This window comes from Prionailurus viverrinus, chromosome D1, assembly GCF_022837055.1.
Source record: "Prionailurus viverrinus isolate Anna chromosome D1, UM_Priviv_1.0, whole genome shotgun sequence".
Lineage (NCBI taxonomy): Eukaryota > Metazoa > Chordata > Mammalia > Carnivora > Felidae > Prionailurus > Prionailurus viverrinus.
In genome coordinates this window covers 38076827-38097983 of record NC_062570.1, presented here as the reverse complement: position 1 = coordinate 38097983, position 21157 = coordinate 38076827, and the positions used below count along the sequence as shown (strand labels likewise).

Here is a 21157-nt window from a genome sequence, read left to right as displayed (position 1 = left end):
AAGATACAGAAGTGGAGAAGGAAAGTACTTTTGGGGAAAAAGGTAAATATACAGTCTGGCTCTCTCTACAGTGATACACTGTATCACACACTCTTCAGTCTGCAAGTTCCCTCCTGGGTTCCTCTTCTACCAAGTATTGTAAACTATTTACTAAAGCCATGTTCTTGGCTCCCTCCTCACTATATGCTCCAAAGGTTAATTTCCTCCTCTCACTTTGAATGGGTATCTATGTTCTGATGATTCAAATCTGGACTTCCAGTCCTGAACTCTCTCTTAAGCTCCTAAGATATCTCCACTTAATACCTTCACTTGAAGTTTCTCAAAGGTACCTGAAATTCAATATGCACATGTATGACATCAATGACTCAGGACAGTTGAGAGAAAAAGAGAAATTCAAGAAATTCTTAGAAATTGAGTTCTCTGGATCTCACTGGATGTCAGAGTTCAGAAAAAAAATAGTAGTCCAGGATGATATATTGAGATTTCTGCTTTGAATGAATGGACAACTGGTCTTAGCACTAACAGAGGGAGAGAAGAAAAGAAAAGGAGTAAATTTAGGGATAGAGGTGATGATTTCAGTTTGGGAGATGCTGGGTATAAAGGACATCTATAGGATATCCAAGGGCATGTATATAGGACACAGGCATTTGTTTATATGCATTAGGAGAGAAGTTCACACTAAAAACAACACATTTTAGAGTCATCAGTAAATATATGGTAGGTAGAGCTACTAATTTAGATATGGTCAACCAAAAAGAGCAGGTAAGAGGAAAAAGGGAAACAGATCAAGGACAAAGTCCTAAAGGAGTATCGCTATTTAAAGGAACAGAAGCCAACGAGAGTTGGAGTGGTAACTTCAGAGTCTTTGATAAGGTTATTTATCACAGTGGAAATAGCATGTACTTCAGGCTCAGAAGAGCAAAACACTGTCAGTCATAAGACTAGCTGTAACATTACTAGCTATGTAATCTCCCTATGCCTTAGTTTCCTCATCTACAAAATGGGATTAACGTCTTTCTCAGAAGATGTGAGGACGCTCACATGAGACAGTGGGCATTCAATAATGATAACCATTCTTATTATGTAATGTCCAATGCTGATAACATAGAATACTAACTTAGTAGCTCAGCAGAACAAGAACTTAGGGCATACGCGAGGCTGAGCAGGGAGCAAAAAAGAAACTGGGGAGGTATTCAATCAAGAGTTAAAAGCAAAAAGAAACATGTATCTTGCAAGAGCGAAGGAACTAAATGTAGGGTAGGCAAGCCTTTTGACTTTCTTATTTTTACACGAGGGAATGACACCTCGCCAGGATAAATTAAGCATTTATTAAGTCCTTTTAAAAACTATAATTGATAATAAAATGAAAGGTGGTGTTTCATTGGCTAGGAAACCATTTACTTTATTCTCTTAATTAATTACTTCTTATTTCAAGAGCGATGGTATTTTGTAGATTACCACACACATGTCATAAAGTAAAAGCCTGAGTACCAAAAAACAAAACAAAACAAAATTAAATGCTTGTTTCCAGTCCACACAATACGTTGAGGCTTAGTTCTTTAGGATGCAAAAGAAAAGCAGCCATAGGCAAAAGGTTTGCTTTGCAATGGAGATGAGATATTTTCATCCAAAACTCAGCCTAAGTTTATTCAGAGTAGAAAAAATAAAGGAAGCAGAAAGAACGTGTTTTGAGAAAAATTACTTGCACAAAGTGACAAGTCAATGTTTTATCTAGGCAAGCCAATATCTTACTGCAGTCATTTAAAATAATGAAGCTTTCTTTAAAAAATTCTGCGACAGGGAGCGCCTGGGTGGCTCAGTCAGTTGGGTGGCCAACTACAGCTCAGGTCATGATCTCTTGGTCTGTGAGTTCAAGCCCCGTTGGGCTCTGTGCTGACAGCTCAGAGCCTGGAGCCTGCTTCGGATTCTGTGTCTCCCTCTCTCTCTGCCCCTTCCCTGCTCTTTGTCTCTCTCTCTGTCTCTCTCTCTCTCAAAACCAATAAACATTAAAAAATATTTTTTTAATTAAAAAAATTAAAAATTTAGTGACAGTTGACAAGAAAAAGCCACCTACTTTCAATGAATGTAAAGCAAATGAATGTAAAGAGAAGCAGCAGGGTGTAATTCACTATGTATGTTTCCCAGTAGTCCAAGTATACACATGACCAGTAAGCGTAGTAGATCCAGGCTTACAGGACACACCAAATGCTAGGAAGACTGGCAGTAATGAGTGCAGTCAGACATAAGGTGTCTCGGACAGTGAGGCTGCTCTCTGTACATGGAGAGTATTGAACAGTCTGTATCCTCAGAAAGGAGAAGGAAATTCAACAAAAAATACCATTACAGACCCATGTCTTTAATATTTTCTCCTGGAAGCAAGGGTGGTTCTTCCATTTCTGCTAATTTGTTAGATTCCCTCAGGACCTGGAATGGAAAGGGGAGGAGGGAGCAAGAAAAGAAACATGTTTTATTCAAAGGCCAATTTTTCACACTGTATCACACACACTACCTGAAATCAAATTACAAAAACTATGGTGCTGGCACGTGCCACACGTGAAGCTGCTGTTTTTCTACAGGGCATTTACTGAGTGCCTACTTCATATGAGGTACCATACAAAACAGTTTACGTGTTTTCTCAATGAATCAATCCCACAACAGCCTTATAAGTGTAGGTCTTATTATCCTCATTTCGCAGATGAGGGAAAACAGGCCCGAAGTGACCATTAACTTCTTCAAGGCCACGTGGCTGACAAGTCAGAATCTAGATGTGAATCATAGTTTAGTGGACTGCAAAACCCATGTGCTTTCCATTAAACCACGACCAGGGGCCTTAGTGCATTTAAACTCAGATAATATCAAGGTCTTATGCAGATCTAATGTTTAGAGAATTTGGAAATGATGGCGACAAAGTATCTTGTTGAAAAAGAGGTATTACTATATTACAATCATGACCAACAACTGTTATTGAATAGTTAGCTTACAAAGGATGCTACACTGGATTCCAAGGATGTAAAGATACAGATACACGGTTGCATAATGGATTTATGAAACAAGCAAGACACACACACACACACACACACACACACACACACAAATTGTCATATGCTAAATATAAATACATCCCCCTAGCTACCACAAGCCTCCCCACCTCCACCTCTTACACTTCTAGACAATAATCTTTATTGTCTCCAATTTTTTAGCTCATGTTAATTCCTCAACATCCCGCAATGTGGTTTTGCCACCTAACCCAATGCTTCCGGGGAATCCACTTTCTTCCCAATAACTTTCTCATTATTATAGATAATGAACATTTCTCAGTCTTTATTTTTATCTCTCAACTACATCTGACCTCATCTAAAACTTGTCTTTTTTTTTTTAATGTTTATTTATTTATTTGGGGGTGGGGGGCAGAAAGAGAGGGAGAGAGAGAATCCCAAGCAGGTTCAGTGCTTTCAGCACAGAGCCCAACTCAGGGTTCGAACCCATGAACCATGAAATCATGACCTAAGCCAAGATCAAGAGTCAGATGCTTAACCGACTGAGCCACCCAGGCACCCTAACTTGCCTGCTTCTTGAAAGCACACCATCCTGTTAAACTCTTCCTTCTCTGACCATTCTTTTTCAATAAGCTTTATTTCCCTTTCCCCAACCTTCCCTGTTCTTCAGAGATTTGTCCACACCTCACTTTACTCACTTCCTGATATCTCATACGTTATCTATGGCTTCACCTAACTTCGGTCTATGCTGCCAGCTCAGATTTTTCTTGCACTCTAGGTTCCATTCAACCAACTGCTACTGTTCCTCCCCATCCAGATGTCCCCCAAACACCTTGAACTCCACAGATCTCAAGCTGACCTGTGTTCATACTTCACAAACGACACCAGCATCCATTTCGTTGCCTAAGTCACATCTGGGGGAGGGCTGAGCAGTGGTCTCTGTGCAGACTCAGGCCTTCTGCTTCAACCTTGACTTGTTTCATTAGACTGAGAACCAACACCACTAGAAAAAAGACTCCCAAACACTTTTTAAGTAGCTTTTGACTTTTATTTCCTTTGGTCCAAAAAGCAGATGTAGAGTCTTCAAAAATAGGTAAAAAGGAAGAGAAAGCAATGTACTGCAGCCACTTTAAAGGTCACCTTCTGCAGGCCCTCAAACTCACTCAGGGCTCTCCTATGCATGAGCTCCTATCTGGCACTTACCACACCATCTACTCTCTTGCTACAGACTCTGAGAGAAGAGGTGTCATATCTTATACACTCTGAATACGGAATAGAAATATAACATGGGCCACATATGTGATTTTTAATTTTCTAGTAGTCACATTAAAAAAGTAAAAAGAGGGGTGCCTGAGTGGCTCAGTCGGTTAAGTGTCTGACTTCAGCTCAGGTCATTATCTCACAGTTCGTGAGTTCGAGCCCCACATTGGGCTTTGTACTGACAGCCCAGAGCCTGAAGCCTGCATCAGATTCTGTGTCTTTGTCTCTCTCTCTCCCCACTTACATTCTCTCTCTCAAAAATAAGTAAACATTTAAAAAATTTTAAAGTAAAAAGAAACAGGCAAAACTGATTTTAATAATATCTTTAATTTAATCCAGTAAATAAAAAATAAAATAAAATGACAATAAAAGTATTGTCATTTTGGCATGTAATATTTTTAAAAGTAGTAGGGGCACCTGGGTGGCTCAGTCAGTTAAGCAACTGACTTCAGCTCAGGTCATGATCTCACGGTTTGTGAGTTGAAGCCCCGCATCGGGATCTATACTGACAGCTCAGAGCCTGGAACCTGCTTCAGATTCTGTGTCTCCCTCTCTCTCTGTTCCTCGCCTGCTCATTCTCTGTCTCTCTCTGTTTCTCAAAAATAAGTAAATGTTAAAAAGAATTTAAAAATATATTTTTAGAAGTAGTAATGGGACATTTTATATCCTTTTATTCACATTTTTTTTAATTTTTTTTACATTCTAGAGTGTATTTTATATTATAGCATATCTCAATCCAGGCCAGCTACATTTCAATCAGCTATATTTCTAGTGGTGCTCATACTGATCAATACTAACCTAATGAATATAATCTTCCTGATGATCAAGCGTTCTTTAGTTTAAGTAAGGTGCTTAGGGAAGACTAGACAAAAGGGTTAGACATTATTGTCATAGCCCAATGCTCATCTAAGGCCAGTAAAGTAGGAACTACAAAGAACAAATTAATTCTGTTTAATAAACATATAATCTAGGGGCGCCTGGGTGGCGCAGTCAGTTAAGCGTCCGACTTCAGCCAGGTCACGATCTTGCGGTCCGTGAGTTCGAGCCCCGCATCGGGCTCTGGGCTGATGGCTCAGAGCCTGGAGCCTGCTTCCGATTCTGTGTCTCCCTCTCTCTCTGCCCCTCCCCCGTTCATGCTCTGTCTCTCTCTGTCCCAAAAATAAATAAAAAAGTTGAAAAAAATTAAAAAAAAAATAAACTTATAATCTAACCAAATTAATATTATACTTTTGAAAGTTTAACAATTTGTTTCATAAAGTAACCTTAATGCAATACCCAAAGAACTAAAATATATACACACACATATAATTTTTTATATGCCACATTCTATAACTCCTAAAAGGTCATATTTTTGAATGGCATCTAGTTGCCAGTTCCTGATATAGCATTTTATGAAACCATAAAAAAAAAAAAAAAAGGAAAGAATGAAGACAGAAGGAAGGAGAGACAAAGGATGAGGCAATGAAGAAGCAGAAAAACAGGATAAAAACTTGCAATATGAAAATATATAGACTTCCTGGGTTCAAATCCTGACCATGCCACATGCTAAGAACTCTTGGGCAGAGTGTTCGACTCCTCTCCATGCTTCATTTTTCCCATCTATGAAATGATAATAGTCATGGTACCTCACAAAAATGTTAAATGAGTTAATACATTTAAAATATTTATACCAGTGCTGACATATAATATATACTTAAGTATTTCTATTAATCGTCATAATAAAAATTCAGACCAACAACTGATAAGTGGAATCTGGTAAGAATTTCTAATTATGAAAACAACAGAACTGGATTGAAAGATACAAGTAATAACTAGCACACAGAATACAAAAGAACAAAAATCAAGCATGCTACACATGTGAAAGATCATATGAAATGCTTTATCTTTTGCCCATCATCTAACCACCTGACTTGGAAATACAAATATCGTGTCACTTACAAAGCTGGGCAATAGTTGCTATACTGCACAGGTATACATCCTCATAGCTGCCACAGTGTTGTTCCCATGACTTACTCTCTTCCTGTATTTCTACACTCAGAAGAACACTGCACACCCCAGAAAACATGTGTTGTAAACAGAAGTAGAGAGGAAGGCAGTTGTGGCACAGACACACAGTAGTACAGAAGGTGTAAGGTTTGTAAGTAAAGCTTTATCAAGTGAGAGGTGAGACCAGGAACTCATGCAGGCAGTCACGTTGAGAGCCATAGACTCTCTCACTCTTGTTCTGATGAGAATGTCAGAGAACAAGGCAATGAAGGGAAGCAAGTCAAGATCCCATTATCTGCCCAGAAAAGCTGCCCCCAGATGACAGATTTTTAACAGAAGGCATGCCCTAGAGGATATACAAAACAACTCACTTTAGAGCTAAAGATATAAAAAGGAACCCAAGTAAACAGAGCAGGGCCAAGGGCAATCTGGACCCTTTGTTGGCAAACACTGACTATGAACAAATCTACCCTTAAATAGAAGAGAAACAACAGGGCCTAGGAAAAAAAAAAAAAAAAAAAAAAAGATTATTTGACAAGGACAAGGAGTACCAGCTTGAAGCTCAACAAAAAAGTAGTCTTCTGAAAAGAATTCTTTTAGGCATTAGTAGAAACATTTACAAGCTATCTGGCATACACCCAAAAGGAAATCAACCATATTCCCTAAGAAATAAAACAAAGATATAAGGACAGACACACGGAGACTAAGAGAAATGGTAAGATAAGGAATGATTGCAAAAATTAAAAACGTAGTAACAAAATTTGTGTTGGAAATAATAAAGAACTGAGTTGATTATTCAGAAAACAGCATTTATGTTGAGGACAAACATGAAAACTGCTCTAAGAATCTGTAGGAAAAACAGATAAAAGATGTTAAAGTATCAATAAAAGAATTCTATTTCCTGAAGGAAAAAAATCAAGAGCAATAATCCAATACATAAGTGAAGAACATGCTTTTGAAATGAACACAGGTTTTCTAAGTTTGTTGATCAAAATAGTTTACCATGTTTCACATAAAAGTCAATGACAGATAGGTCTAAGTGAATCACAGCAAATTTTTTCAACTGTTAAGAATTAAGACAACCTCTGAGAATACAGGCCAAAAGAGAGAGGTGGGGGAGGGGGGGATGTCATGTACAAAAACAAGATCAGGCGAGCTTCAATTTATCTGGTAAAACTATATTCTAGAAAACAGTAACAAAATGTTATCGGATCTTTGTGAGAAAAATGCTGTGACCCCTCTGACATCTTTGACGGCAACAGGAAGTTATTCTCAGATATGCCAGGCTACCAAAAATATAACCCACATGTCCTGCTTTTAAAAAAGAAAAAAAAATTACCTGAGGTGGTAATTAAGCTGAAAAGGGGAAATCAAAATTAAAACTTACATATAAGAAATGCGAGGTATATAGTGAAGACTTCAGTTTTACATGTTAACTACCTTCCTGCCCCCCACCAAAATCCACTTACCGCCACCATAGTAACCTCTCTGAATCTTAGGTTCATCATTTATATTATCGAGATAATATCAACATCTACCTTACAGGTTTGTGAATATGAAATGAGACAGCTGCATCATAAGGGGATTTGCAAGGTGCTATTAAAATGTAAAAAACACTTATTCACTTAAGAGAAGCATCACTGTAAGTTTTTACATCTCTTTCTACAATGGCCTAATCACATGGTGTTTTGTTCCTCTGCTCTAAAATAGACAGGGATTAATATCTGAGACAGCATGTCATAAATTTCCCTAACCCTTGAACTACTAACTCCTAAATTTAGCTACAAAACAGCAACCATCTTATGATTCTAGAGAAAACAGCAAGAAGAGCGATATCATCATGGCACCGTAAGATGGACCTCATTTTTTTTGCCCACTCACATCTAAAACTTGGCATCTATCCATGAACAACAACAAAAAATGCCTCCATGGGAGCAATGGAATCCAGCACCATATGTCAAGGGACCCTGGAGGAGTCTCACCCACTTGTGCATCAGGTAATAGGCAGACAGAACCTGGTACAGGCTGTGGAAACCGCAGGAGCCTGTGAACTGACTCCAAACCTCCAACCTAGCTATAGCACCTGGAAAACACTAACTTGGGCAGACACCCATGAATGAGAAAGCCTTTACAGAAGTCCAGGACTCTGGAAGAGAAGTTCCAACACTCCACTGGAAGGAAAAGGAAAAAATAAAGTTTTGGATACATAAAAGTTGGTAAGAGGAACTTTGCCAGCATCACCCCTCCCCACAAGGTTCCACAGAAAAAGCAGGTGAGGGATCCTTCCCATAGGGGAAAAGGGAGAGCAGTGAGTGCCCAGCTTCTCCAGCAGGGGACACTGCTAAAGAAACCCATCTCTCTTCTGCGGCACCCAAAGATTTAAAACAAGAGCTCCATGATGTGGGGGAATGGAGGAGTTCAGGAAAGAGCCAGATAAGAATTTCAGAAGGCATTAAAGGGATGCAGTTCTCCATTCTGGACTCCAAAAGGAAGCCCACCCATGAGTCACTGGGAAAACCTCCTCCAAAGATGCCCTCATCTAAGCCACAGGAATGCTCAACATCCCAAGTACCAAGTCAAAGACCTCCTCCCTCTGCAGCCTACAAAAGGAACCCCCATCAGGCTATCAGCAGACTTCTCAGTGGTAATCTAGCCAGCAGAGAATGAAATGATATATTCAAAGTATTGAAAGGAAAAAATTGCCAGCCAAGAATACTTTACCCAGCAAAGGTGTCCTTCAGAAATAAAGAAGTAATAAAGATTTCCCAGAAGAACAAATGCTGAGGGAGTTCATCACCACTGCATCTGCCTTAAAAAAAATGCTGAAAGGAGTTCTTGAAGCTGAAATGAAAAGATACTAATAGTAACATGAAAACAAAGCAAAATATACACCTCACTGGTAATGGTAAATATAATAGATTCAGAAAACTCTGATTCTATAATAGGATGGTATGTAAACACTTAACTATATTATATAGGTTAAAGGAAAAGAACATTAAGAATAACTGTAGACAGTATAATTTCTTCATGAATACACAACGTAAAAAGAGGTGGGGTGCCTGGGTGGTTCAGCTGGTTGAGCATTAGACTCTTGATCCTGGCTCAGGTCATGATCAGGTTCATGAGCTCAATTCCCCCATAGGGCTCTGCACTTGTCCCTCTCCCTCTCTCTATGCTCCTCCACCCCCTTGCAAAGAAATTTTTAAAACTTAAAAAAAAGAGTTAAATTGTGACATTAAAAACAGAAAAGTATGGGGCTCATGGGTGGTTCAGTCGGTTAAGCGTCCAACTTGGGCTCAGGTGATGATCTCGCAGTTGATGAGTTCAAGCCCTGTGTTGTCAGGTTCTGTGCTGGCAGTGTGGAGTCTGCTTGAGATTCTCTACTCTCTCCCTCTTTCTCTGCCCCTCCCCCACTCACAGTTTCTCAAAATAAATGTTAAAAAAAAAACTTTAAAAAAAACATAAAAGGTTTCATGCAATCTCTATCAAATTCCCAATGGCATTTTTCACAGAAATAGAACAAAAAAATCTTAAAATTTACATTGAACCACAAAAGACCCCAAATAGCCAAAGCAATCTTGAAAAAGAACAGAGCTAGAGGTATCACACTTCTTGATTTCAAACTATATTACAAAGCTGTAATAACTAAAACCATATGGTACTGGCATACAAACAGACCCAAAGATCAGTGGAACAAAATACAGAGCACAGAAATAAACTCACACATATACGGCCAATTAATTACAATAAAGTTGCCAAGAATATACAACAGGGAATGGACATTCTCTTCGATAAACGGAGCTGAGGAAACTGGGCAGCTATGTGCAAAAGAGTGAAACTGGACCCTCTCTTATACCATACACAAAAATCAACTCAAAATGGATTAAAGATGTGAACGTAACTTCTAAAACCATAAAACTCCTCGATGAAAACACAGAGGGTTTTAGCTCCTTGACACTGGGATTGGCAATGATTTTTTAGATCTGATACCAAAAGCAAAGGCAACAAAAGCAAAAATAAACAAGTGGAACTATACCAAACAAAAAAAGTTCTGCACAGCAAAGGAAACCAGGAACAAAATGTAAAGGCAACTGACTGAATGGGAGAAAATATCTGCATATCTGATAAGGGGTTAATATTTTAAATATACGAAGAACTCATGCAACTCAACAGTGTATTTGGAAATTTTTATGATAAAATATTAGGTGGGGGTGGAGTAAGGATTTTAAACTTGACCAGTCATGTAAAGGAAAATTACAGCAGGTCTCTGATAAAGGTAAATGGCACAGTCAAGAACATGTACAACACTAAATATGATAAAGATGAAATTATAATAATCTAACAGAAAAATATCAAAATCCTGGGTTACTCTGTGGTAGTAGAAATAAAAAGGAATATTTGACACTTGTTGGAAGAAGTGATCAAATTTGATCCTAGGTTTATGAAACAAACACAAGCAATTATTTGAGTAATACTGGATGGTTTTTACTTGAGAAGAACTATATCCCAGATATGTTGGTAATGGAAGAAGAAATACAGATTCAACAAAGAGAGGAGTCAAGGTCAAAACAAGAGGACCACGCAAAAACAACAGAGGTCTATCTTCCTAAAATGGGGGCTGGGGCACGAAAACAGCCAAGCCAGACTGATTCATTAAGTTTTTCTGCATTAACATGGACATATCTTTGGTGTAGAAAAAATCATAGAACTCTCAGATGAGAGGAGGAGAGAAATCCCTTGGAATACATAAAACCTGGTACAGATGAGATCCCAGCCTGCCTCAGGAGCTCTGGATGCCTATCAATAAGACAAGATGATGTAAGCTCTGCTCTTTGGTACCATTTAATATAATATTTAACCATTTTCTTATTACCAAGAAAAGTCTATTCATCATACTAAAATCTTACTGGTGAAAAAAAAACCCTACCAAACAGACTAAAATTTATAATTCTTTTATTCCCAAAACATAATCAGTTCAGTTCTGCTCTCTCTCCAATGATGTTATTGTTCCCCATTTTCTTCTATACCCACTTAATCAAACTATTTTCAAACTGCTCAGTAACTTTCCATGTGACTTTAAACCACCTCCCTTTCTCTCCCTCTCTTCCCCTTTCACTCCAATCAGGAAATTACTATAAAGGAAATTCAGAAACCTTGTCTATAATGATGATCTGGAAGGGAGCAGGTTTATGGGTCAGTTTTCACATGGAATGTCAGATGACAGAAAAACAGGAAAGAATATTTTGGAAATCTGCAAAACACTACATTATAATCACCTGAAAGGGAACAATGAGTCTGTAGAAATTACAAACTATCCTCTCTAGTTTCTTTATACACTCAAACTGTGAAGGAAAAAATTAAGTATCCATTCTTCATTGGATAATTCTTGTAAAAAGCTTTTTTAACATCAATTTTACCTTATTTTTTGCACAACTTGACTGACAAACCACAAAGTAGGCAAACAAACCATACAAACAAAATACTGAACGGGTAGAGCCACAAACTGGCATCTGGGATAAATCTTACTGGTTACATATTTAAAAGCACAAATTTGAGCACAGGATAGCCCTTTCTTATTATAACACTGCCAAGGACAATCTGGTTTTCTGTTGAAACCACAACTACCAAGAGCTGGGTAACATTTCACCATCAACAATTCAACAACAAAAAAGGGTAAGTATCTAAAGAGGAACAGTCTGGCAAGCACCATTTCATGCTATGAGTTGAACTGTTGTGCCCTCCTCTCCCCAATAAGGATAGGTTGAAGTCCTGATTGACAGTCTACGGGGATGTGACCTTATTTGGAAATAGGGTCACTGTAGATATAACTAGTTAGGATGAGGATATATGGGAGTAGAGTGGCCCCTAAATTGATATAACTGCTGTCCTTATAAGACACAGAGATACAGGGTGAATACCATGTGTAGATGGAGGCAGAGATTGGAGTGATGGATCTACAAGCCAAAAAACACCAAGGAAAATTGGCCTTCACCAGCAGCTAGGGGAGAGGTACAGAACTGATTCCCCCCTAGAACCCTCGCAAGAAACCAATTTTGTCCCCTTGATTTCAGATTCTAACCTCCTAAAAAAAAATTGTTTCCCATACTCTCAACACTTCTGACACTGTGGGTTTTTCCATAGGAAACAATTCTCCAATTCTCAGTGGACACCAGCTGGGTGTCCTACACTCCAATTATTACATTAACACCCGCAAGTAGCACAGAACCCACATGCTAAGGGCTCAGTCCACAAGACTGCCCCCACTTGAAGCACCAGTCTCAAGCCCTAGACTGTCACCTGTACTTCTGACCAGTCATCCATGAATCAGGTTCCCATGACTCCCTTCCCAGGCTCAATAAGTTGCTAGAATAGCTAATAAAACTCAGGGAAACACTTTACAAACTACATTTGCCAGTTTATTATAAAGGATACAAGTGAGAAACAGCCAGGTGGAAGAGGCCCAAAGGCAAAGTACAAGGTAAGAGGATGGATGTAATTTCCACGCCCTCTCTGGACAGGCACATCATCGCCCTCCCAGCACCTCTAGATATTCACCAGTCCAGAAGCTCTCCAAACCTCTTCAGTTGGGATGTTTTTATGCAGGCTTCATTACTTAGACATGGCTGATCCAATCACTGGGCCATTAATTATTAAATCAACCTCCAGCCCCTCTCCCACTCCCAGAGAAGGGAGTGGGGCTAAAAGTTCCAAACCTCTAGTTGCTTTGGTGAGGTTTGGTTCCCCCTGACAATGAGGCCCCCATCCTTAGAGGCTTTCCAAAAGCACCTGGCTAACATTAACTCAGTATGGCTGAAAGGGGTGTGTTATAACAAAAGATGTTCCTTTCACTTTTATCACTCTGGGACTGCTTCAGGAGCCAGAAACAGAAACCAAGTATTAGAATAAAAGATCTTCCTATGGCTTTTATCACTTAGTAAATTACAAAGGTTTTAGAAGCTCTGGCCAGGAGCTGAGAATGAAAACCAAAATATATATTTCCTATTATATATAGCACAATATCACACTCCAGAACTGTGAAAAAAATTAATTCCTGTGTTCTAAGCCACTCAGTTTGCAGTGCTCTGTTATAGAAGCCCTAAGAATGAATACACTTAATATCAGGAAAACTTTTCAACTTTGAATCTTGAATCAAATTTAAAAAAATTTTTGTAAATGTTTATTTATTTTTGAGAGAGAGACAGAGCGTGAGCGGGAGAGGAGCAGAAAGAGACCCAGAATCTGAAGCAGGCTCCAGGCTCCTTGCTGTCAGCACAGAGCCCAACACGGGGCTCAAACCCATGAACTGCGAGATCATGACCTGAGCTGAAGTCGGATGCTTAATAGACTGAGCCACTGGTGCCCTTTGAATCAAATTTTGAATGCAAGCTGTTCATAACTGTGAAAACTTGGAGGCAACCAAAAAGTCTTTCATACAATGAACGGATAAGCAAACAATGGTACATCTATGCAAAGAAACATTATTCAGTAATAAAAAAAAAAAAATGAGGGCCACCTGGGTGGCTCAGTTGGTTGAGCCTCTGACTCTTGATTTTGACTCAGGTTATGATCCCAGGGTCATGGGATCAAGCCCCACATCAGGCTCCATGCTGAACATGGAACCTGCTTAAGATTCTTTCTGTCTGTCTGTCTGTCTCTCTCTCTCTCTTCCCCTCCTCCCCCTCTCCCCCTCTCACCTGCTCGTGCTCTCTCTCACTTAAAAACAAGGTGGGGGGGCACCAGGGGGGGGCTCAGTCAATTGAGCAACTGACTCTTGATAATGGCTTAGGTCATGATCTCTCAGGGTCATGAGATCAAGCCCTATACTGGACTCCACACTGAGCAGAGTCTGCTTGGGATTCTCTCTTTCTCCCTCTCTCTCTGTCCCTCTCCCACTCGTGCTCTCTCTCCTTCTCTCTCTCTCTCTCTCTCCCTCCCTCCCTCCCTCCCTCCCTCCCTCAGTAAACTTTAAAAAAATGGGTTATCAAGACAAAAGAAGAAACAGAGGAACCTTAAAGGCATACCATTAAGTGAAAGAAGTCAATCTGGCTATGTGTTAGAGGATTTCAAGTATATGACATTCTGAAAAAGGCAAATGTATGTAGACAGTAAACAGATGAAGGGTTGCCAGGGGTTCAGTGAAAGGGAGGGAGAGACAAATCGGTGGGGCACAGGCATTTTAGGACACTGAAACTACTATGCATGGTACAGTAATGGTGGAAACGTGTCACTATATATTTGTCAAAACCCACAAGCTGTGCAACACAAAGAGTGAACCCTTATGTAAACTAGGGATTTTAACTAAGAATAAAGTATCAGTATTGGTTTATCAGTTGTAACAAATGTGCCAAACTAATACACCATGTAAATAACAGGAGACGGGGGAGGGGTATTATACGGCTGCAGACTATTTTCTTATAACTGAGAACACTAAAAGAACCACAATAATGATTACTATCCATTAGCAACATCATTTTATAACAGAAAACAGACATTTAAAACCAAAAAGTTAGGAGGATATACTCTTGTAATACAGAACAGTCTTTCCTCAATAAAAGATGGCTCGTAACAGAGTATCTGTCAAAAATGAAACAGAAGTAGATAAGTAGACCGATAAAATATTATCTCAATTACTTTCATTTCGCCTCACACCAAGGAAAATATCATGAACTGGCCTAGTTAACGTACTGCTTTTAGAAGATCATTATTCATTTAGTGTTTCTAATACCCCAGAAGAGAAGTAGTAGTGCTATTCCCATTTATAAATGGAGTAACTGCCCCCTGTAGAAGTTAAGCAACTTTTCCAAGGTGGCATACACCTTGCAACAGCAGCTGAACTTGAACAGAGGTAGGACTGTCCTAAGATTATGATCACAACATAACAGCATCCTAGAGCAACCGCACAGCAAGCAACTGACATTGACGGATCGCAGGCTGAGAAAGAGATCAGGACCAGAGACAAGGGGTGGAAGTCATCCATAAAGAAACAACAGCTGGAGCTACTAGAACAAAAGAGAGCACAAGGAAGAAAGAAGAAGGGAGCTGGGAGGTGAACAAGGGCTGAAGGGAACACTGTGGTCACCTCTTTGGCTGAGGAGAAAGGAATAGGAAAGTGTACAAAGGACGGGCATCAGAAAAGAAGGAAACCAAAATCTGTCACCAGGTTTGACATCTGGGGCCATCATCTTTGACTTCTACCTCCCCCTGATCTGCAACATTCCGGCAGCTTTAACACATTACAGCCACATCCTAGTACCTGTCCTTTATCAATTTTCACTTGGAATCATTCAAAAGCCTCCAAACATGTTTCCTCGTTTCCATTCTACTTGCCTCTAATTAATACTACCTCCTTGTGTATCCACAGCTTCTTTACTCCTCCCCCCAACAATTTCCAACAGATGGGAACTTATACACACTGTTTGACTCTTGATTTTTTAACTGCCTTGAATATACTTTCACATTAACACATGGAGATCCACCTCTGTTTTCCGAAGACTGCACAGTATTCAATTAAAAACATATAAATTAGTCATCACCCCACCAAAAGACATTTCTATTGTTTCCAGACTTTTGTTATTACAAATTTTAGAATCAGCCTGTCAAGTTTTAACCATATTACTTACAGAATAAACAAAAATTAAAATCTGAACAATATTGAGCATTTCTTTTTTTTTTTAATTTTTATTTATTTTTGAGAGAGAGAGAGAGAGAGAGAGAGAGAGAGAGAGACAGACAGAGCGTGAGCTGTGGAGGGGCAGAGACAGAGAGGGAGACACAGAATCAGAAGCTAGCTCCAGGCTCCAAGCTGTCAGCACAGAGCCCGATGCGGGGCTTGAACTCACAAACTGTGAGATCATGACCTGAGCTGAAGTCAGACATTTAACCGACTGAGCCACCCAGGCGCCCCTATTGAGCATTTCTGTCAAACAACAAGGTATGTCTTTCCATTTAAGTATTCTTTTATATTATTCAGCAGAGTTTTAAAATTTCTACATATACCTTAAGTTTACTCTTGGATATTTTATATTTTTTAATTGTTCTTATAAATAGGATCTTTCCCTCTCTGATATTTTATAAGTATTTTCATAAGAGAAAGCTGTTGATTCTTACATATCAAACTTGGCTTTTAGTATGTCCATTATTTTTTTGTTGAAAGATGGACATGAGGGGCGCCTGGGTGGCGCAGTCGGTTAAGCGTCCGACTTCAGCCAGGTCACGATCTCGCGGTCCGTGAGTTCGAGCCCCGCGTCGGGCTCTGGGCTGATGGCTCGGAGCCTGGAGCCTGTTTCCAATTCTGTGTCTCCCTCTCTCTCTGCCCCTCCCCCGTTCATGCTCTGTCTCTCTCTGTCCCAAAAATAAATAAACGTTGAAAAAAAAAAAATTAAAAAAAAAAAAAAAGAAAGATGGACATGACGACTAGGTAAAAAGTACTTAATACGCAGGCCTTCAGTGATGTGGTGGTAAGGTGTGGAGGTGGGAGGGGAAGTGTTCTGTAGTCCTAGGACTAAGTCCTATAGTTGTCAGTCTTTCAGTGAGCTTGTGCCCCCGGGTTGTGACACTCACAAGTTCTTAAGTCCCCACACCCACATCTCCCCAACCCTGAATTTGGCTGACTAGCCATGGGTATTTCTCTTCCCCCAGGCAGAAGACTAGAGGAGGCTGGAGTTGGGTATTTCCCTTCTCCCAGGTCAGGTAGGCTCTGACAAAATCAGGCAGGATAGGCTAGTAAAACAGTTTCTCTCAAGGGCAGGCCTTATCCAAAAAACAAACAAACAAACAACATTTTGGGGGTGCATGGGTGGCTCAGTCAGTTGAAGCATCCAACTCTTGATTTCGGCTCAGGTCATGATCCTGGGGTTTTGGGATCGAGTCCCACATCAGGCTCTGCACTGAGCGTAAAGCCTGCTTGAGATTCTCTCTCTCTCTGCTCCTCTCTCCCCCCTTCTCTCTCTAAAAATAAATAAATTTTTTTAAAAAGAGAGAGAAAAACAGAATGTTTTGAACATATTTCAAACTGGCTGTTTTTCCCCTCCCTCTGCCGAAGAGCAACAGAGATTTTTCTCACTCTTCAGTGTGAGAACCTGGTAGGGTTTTTGTAGGTAAAACTCACATAAGTATGTAGAACTAGTGTGGGGGTTCCCTGGAGTTCTTAACTCTCAGATTTGTCCATACTGAGCCCCCAGCAATTCATCAATTACAGTTGTTTTGATACTGGTTCCTGAGAAGGTTTCTGCTTGTGGGTTTCTGCTCTACCCATCTGTCCCATTTGGAGGTCAGCTATCTGCCCTGTGACCTCAGTTCTCTGACGGATCTAAGAAGAGTTGTTGACTTTCAACTTGTTCTGCTTTTTACTTGTTAGGACAGAGTGATTGATGACTTCCAAACTCCTTTTTAGAATCAGTCATTCAGTTAAAGTCTTTTGTTTCCAATAATTTTCACTCAATTTTGATTTCCAGGTAAAAGATATGCTTATTTTGCCTCTTCCTTTTCAATAATATGCCTACCATGCATTTCTCTTATCTAATTGCATTGGACAGTACTTACGTGCAATGTTAAATAACACAGGCATGATAGCAGGTAATCTTATCTTGGTCTTTAGTGGGACTACTTCTACTAATTTAATATTTTACTATTAAGCAAGATGCTTACATAAGTATTTACCTATTCTTTTCTAATTAAAAGTTCTAAAAAACTGAAATAGATGTTGAATTTTGTCAAATACCTTTTTATGTGCCTTTTCTCTCTATATAAAGATGATTATATGGAATCTTGTGTGTGTTATAACAGAAATTCTATCAGCAGCACTTTCATTATGCTTAATCTTGAAGTCTGAAACACTTCTTGTCTTCTCCAGAATCAGCACCATGTTAATTAGTATTCCACTTAATTAAATAACCTTTAGGTGCATACATTTTTCCTAATCTCCTCAATATCAATTGAATACAGTCAATATTATTTCTGTTGCATCATGAACATATTAAATATGCTTTCCCATTTATCAGCTTTTCATACTTTCTAATTTTTTTTTTTAATTTTTTTTTTCAACGTTTATTTATTTTTGGGACAGAGAGAGACAGAGCATGAACGGGGAGGGGCAGAGAGAGAGGGAGACACAGAATCGGAAACAGGCTCCAGGCTCCGAGCCATCAGCCCAGAGCCTGACGCGGGGCTCGAACTCACGGACTGTGAGATCGTGACCTGGCTGAAGTCGGACGCTTAACCGACTACGCCACCCAGGCGCCCCCATGCTTTCTAATTTTTAAACGATCTCTATTATGTTTCTATTATAATTATTTGGCTCTTTTTACTAAAAATTTTAAGATATTTGGAGATTTTATTCTTTTAAGCCTTAAGGGGGTTAATAATATCTTCAAACCACATCAAGTTAATTACAAACCCAATGAACACACCATAGATGGAGTACAGTAGACAAGACATTACTTACTAGAGCCTAGCCAATTGCTGGTAACATAAACTTGGGGTGAGCAGAGCTGAGGATCTTTTACTCTGATACCCAATCTTGTAAATGTCAAAGTAGAATTCTTTTTTTTTTTTTTTTAAGTAGACATCACACCCAGTGTGGAGCCCAGCATGGAGCCCAACGCAGGGCTTGAACTCAAGACCCTGAAATCAAGACCTGAGTCAAGATCAAGAGTCAGACACTTCACCAACCGAGCTACCCAGGCACCCCCAGAGTAGAAATTTTTATGGAAGAGTCTCTGTGTACCAAATACTAAGAGTACGAGTAGTAAAAGTTCTGGTGATTTTAATTTTTTCCTTAATCCTATTTCTATTTCCCACAAATTTTTATTTCATTATACTACTTGTATAATAAAAAAAAAACTAGTGTTGTTATAAAAGATACAAAATCTTACAAAAGAGAGTTAATGGTAATTTTGGGGAGAAAAGTTGCAGTAAAATGGAAATCATGACAGTTTGGACTGAAATCATTTCCCTATTAAGGATGAATATGAGACCACTGTGAATATTTTCGGTGGATTTTGGTGGTTCTTTGATGACAGAGGTGAATTAGTGACTGCCTTCTGTCTTGTCTCTCTTCCAAATTTTCCTAATTTCTTCAAAGTTTTTTTCAACATTTTCTGATTATTATCCAAATATCTCCTATCAGGAAAAAAAAGATAATGGACTGGAATCACCTTATGGGGCTGAGTCTATTATTAACATACTGACCATGATCTGTTTCACTGAAGAGTAGAAGGAAGTACATTCCAGATGTGTGAGCCAGCATGAACGGAAGTAGGAATGAGCACATGATGTTTAAGGGAGGATAACAAGAATCCCTATCTGAAGTGGTGGGCTTATGTTTCTGAAAAGATGGACATACAGTGTGACAGCTTTGATGGGACCAAACAGGGAGAACCCTAAACACAAGGCTTAAAAGTCTCCACTTTCTCAGAGAAACAGGGATCCCCTTGAAGAATTTTTAAACAAGGGTATATTATGAAAGTGATGTCAGAGGAAGATTAGCCTTATGGTGGTGCATTAGCTGAAGCAGAGAAAAGGCAAGCCTACCAGACATAACAACTAGGGGACTATTAAGAATGGAAAGTAAACAGGAAAATGAGTAAATAACTATATTTCTCATTCCCTTCTACTGATTCAGTCAACAAATTTTTCTTGAGTACCTTCCACATTCTAGATAGTGAGTTCTAAGAATACAACAGGAAATATGACAAACATGTCTGCCCTCAAGGGGCTTATAGTATATTCTTTTTTCTTACCCAATAAATTTATTTTTCTTTAAATTCTTCTTTTTTGTAAATGCCATCCAAATACTTTCTCATAAGTATTTTTAAATGCAGCAGCACCTTATTTACCTATAATACAAACTTTAGAATGTTCTGCTTTAGAATATTTTAGAATCTTCTGCCCTCTTTGCTCCCAAGGGATCTTCATAGTATCTATCATGTAATAATCACTGATTTGCTTACCTCCTTTCCCACTACATGACTCTAAGCTTCATGCTGGCAGAAACCACATCTTACTAGACACTGTTTCCCCATAACACTCCAGAAATTTCAAGAGAGTGCAGTGAGTTAGTGAACAAATGCACAGATTTTATTTGGAACTCTGAATAAAATAGAGAATTTCCTTCTTTCATTTCCCAGATGTAGCTAACAAGTGGTTCCAAGAGACATTCAATTAGGGGTGCTCCTCAAACTTTTCCACCAATGAAACAAAGCAAATGAGAGGGCAAAGGTTTCCAGTGCCCCAGGGAGCTCCAGGCTGCAAGGGGCCGCAAGTATAAAATAGCTGTTTTAAGTCACTTTTATTCAGGCACTATTCTGTGCAGTAGGGATGTAACCAGGGTTCCTGCCTTTGTAGAGCTTAATATAAGACAGAGGTCAGAAAAACATAATCAATAAACAAGAAAAGGTCCCTACTTACTACTTTAGCACAATAAAACTTCTTATTTTTTCTATAAATAAAACTTTTAAAATCTATTTTTTATTGAATAATAATCTTTTATGGCTAATATTCTTAGGTCTTATTTACAAATTCATTCCTGATACAAGCTATGCTGATATTATCACATATTTTCTTTTAAAATTTTAAAATTTTCATTTTCAATTTTAGGTTTTTAATCTAATAAATTCATTGTTTGTGTATGTGTGAACTTTTTATTTCAACACTGATTACCAAATTCAGCACTGATTACCAAACAGTTCATTCTTTCCCCATTGATGTGTTATACCATCTCTGTCATATATACAGCACTGCTAAAATATCATTCTTGAACTTTGTCATGTGTCTCCTTCATCTATTCCTGTCCTAATTACGTTAGCTTTACAACGGATTAAGTGAATCCCCCCTCTTCATTTTTCCTCTTATGTAATCTTGACCTTTTACCTTTCCATATAAATTTTAGGATCAAGCTGGCAACTTCTGCAAGACAA

At 39.0% G+C, this 21157-nt stretch overlaps 1 protein-coding gene across 4 annotated transcripts in view; it reads right to left on the bottom strand.

The window, feature by feature from the left end:
- The window catches only part of MTMR2 (myotubularin related protein 2), a 118125-nt gene that overhangs the window by 48624 nt on the left and 48344 nt on the right, over positions 1-21157 (bottom strand). For 2 of the 4 annotated variants that reach the window (XM_047824222.1, XM_047824223.1), the window contains one exon: positions 2349-2424. The exons of 1 other annotated variant lie outside the window; for it this stretch is intronic. In XM_047824222.1, the coding sequence (XP_047680178.1) occupies positions 2349-2424 (76 nt within the window). Of the gene's footprint in view, positions 1-2348; positions 2425-3565; positions 3653-21157 lie in introns of those variants that run through there. One more of the 4 variants, XM_047824224.1, reaches the window with a different exon arrangement.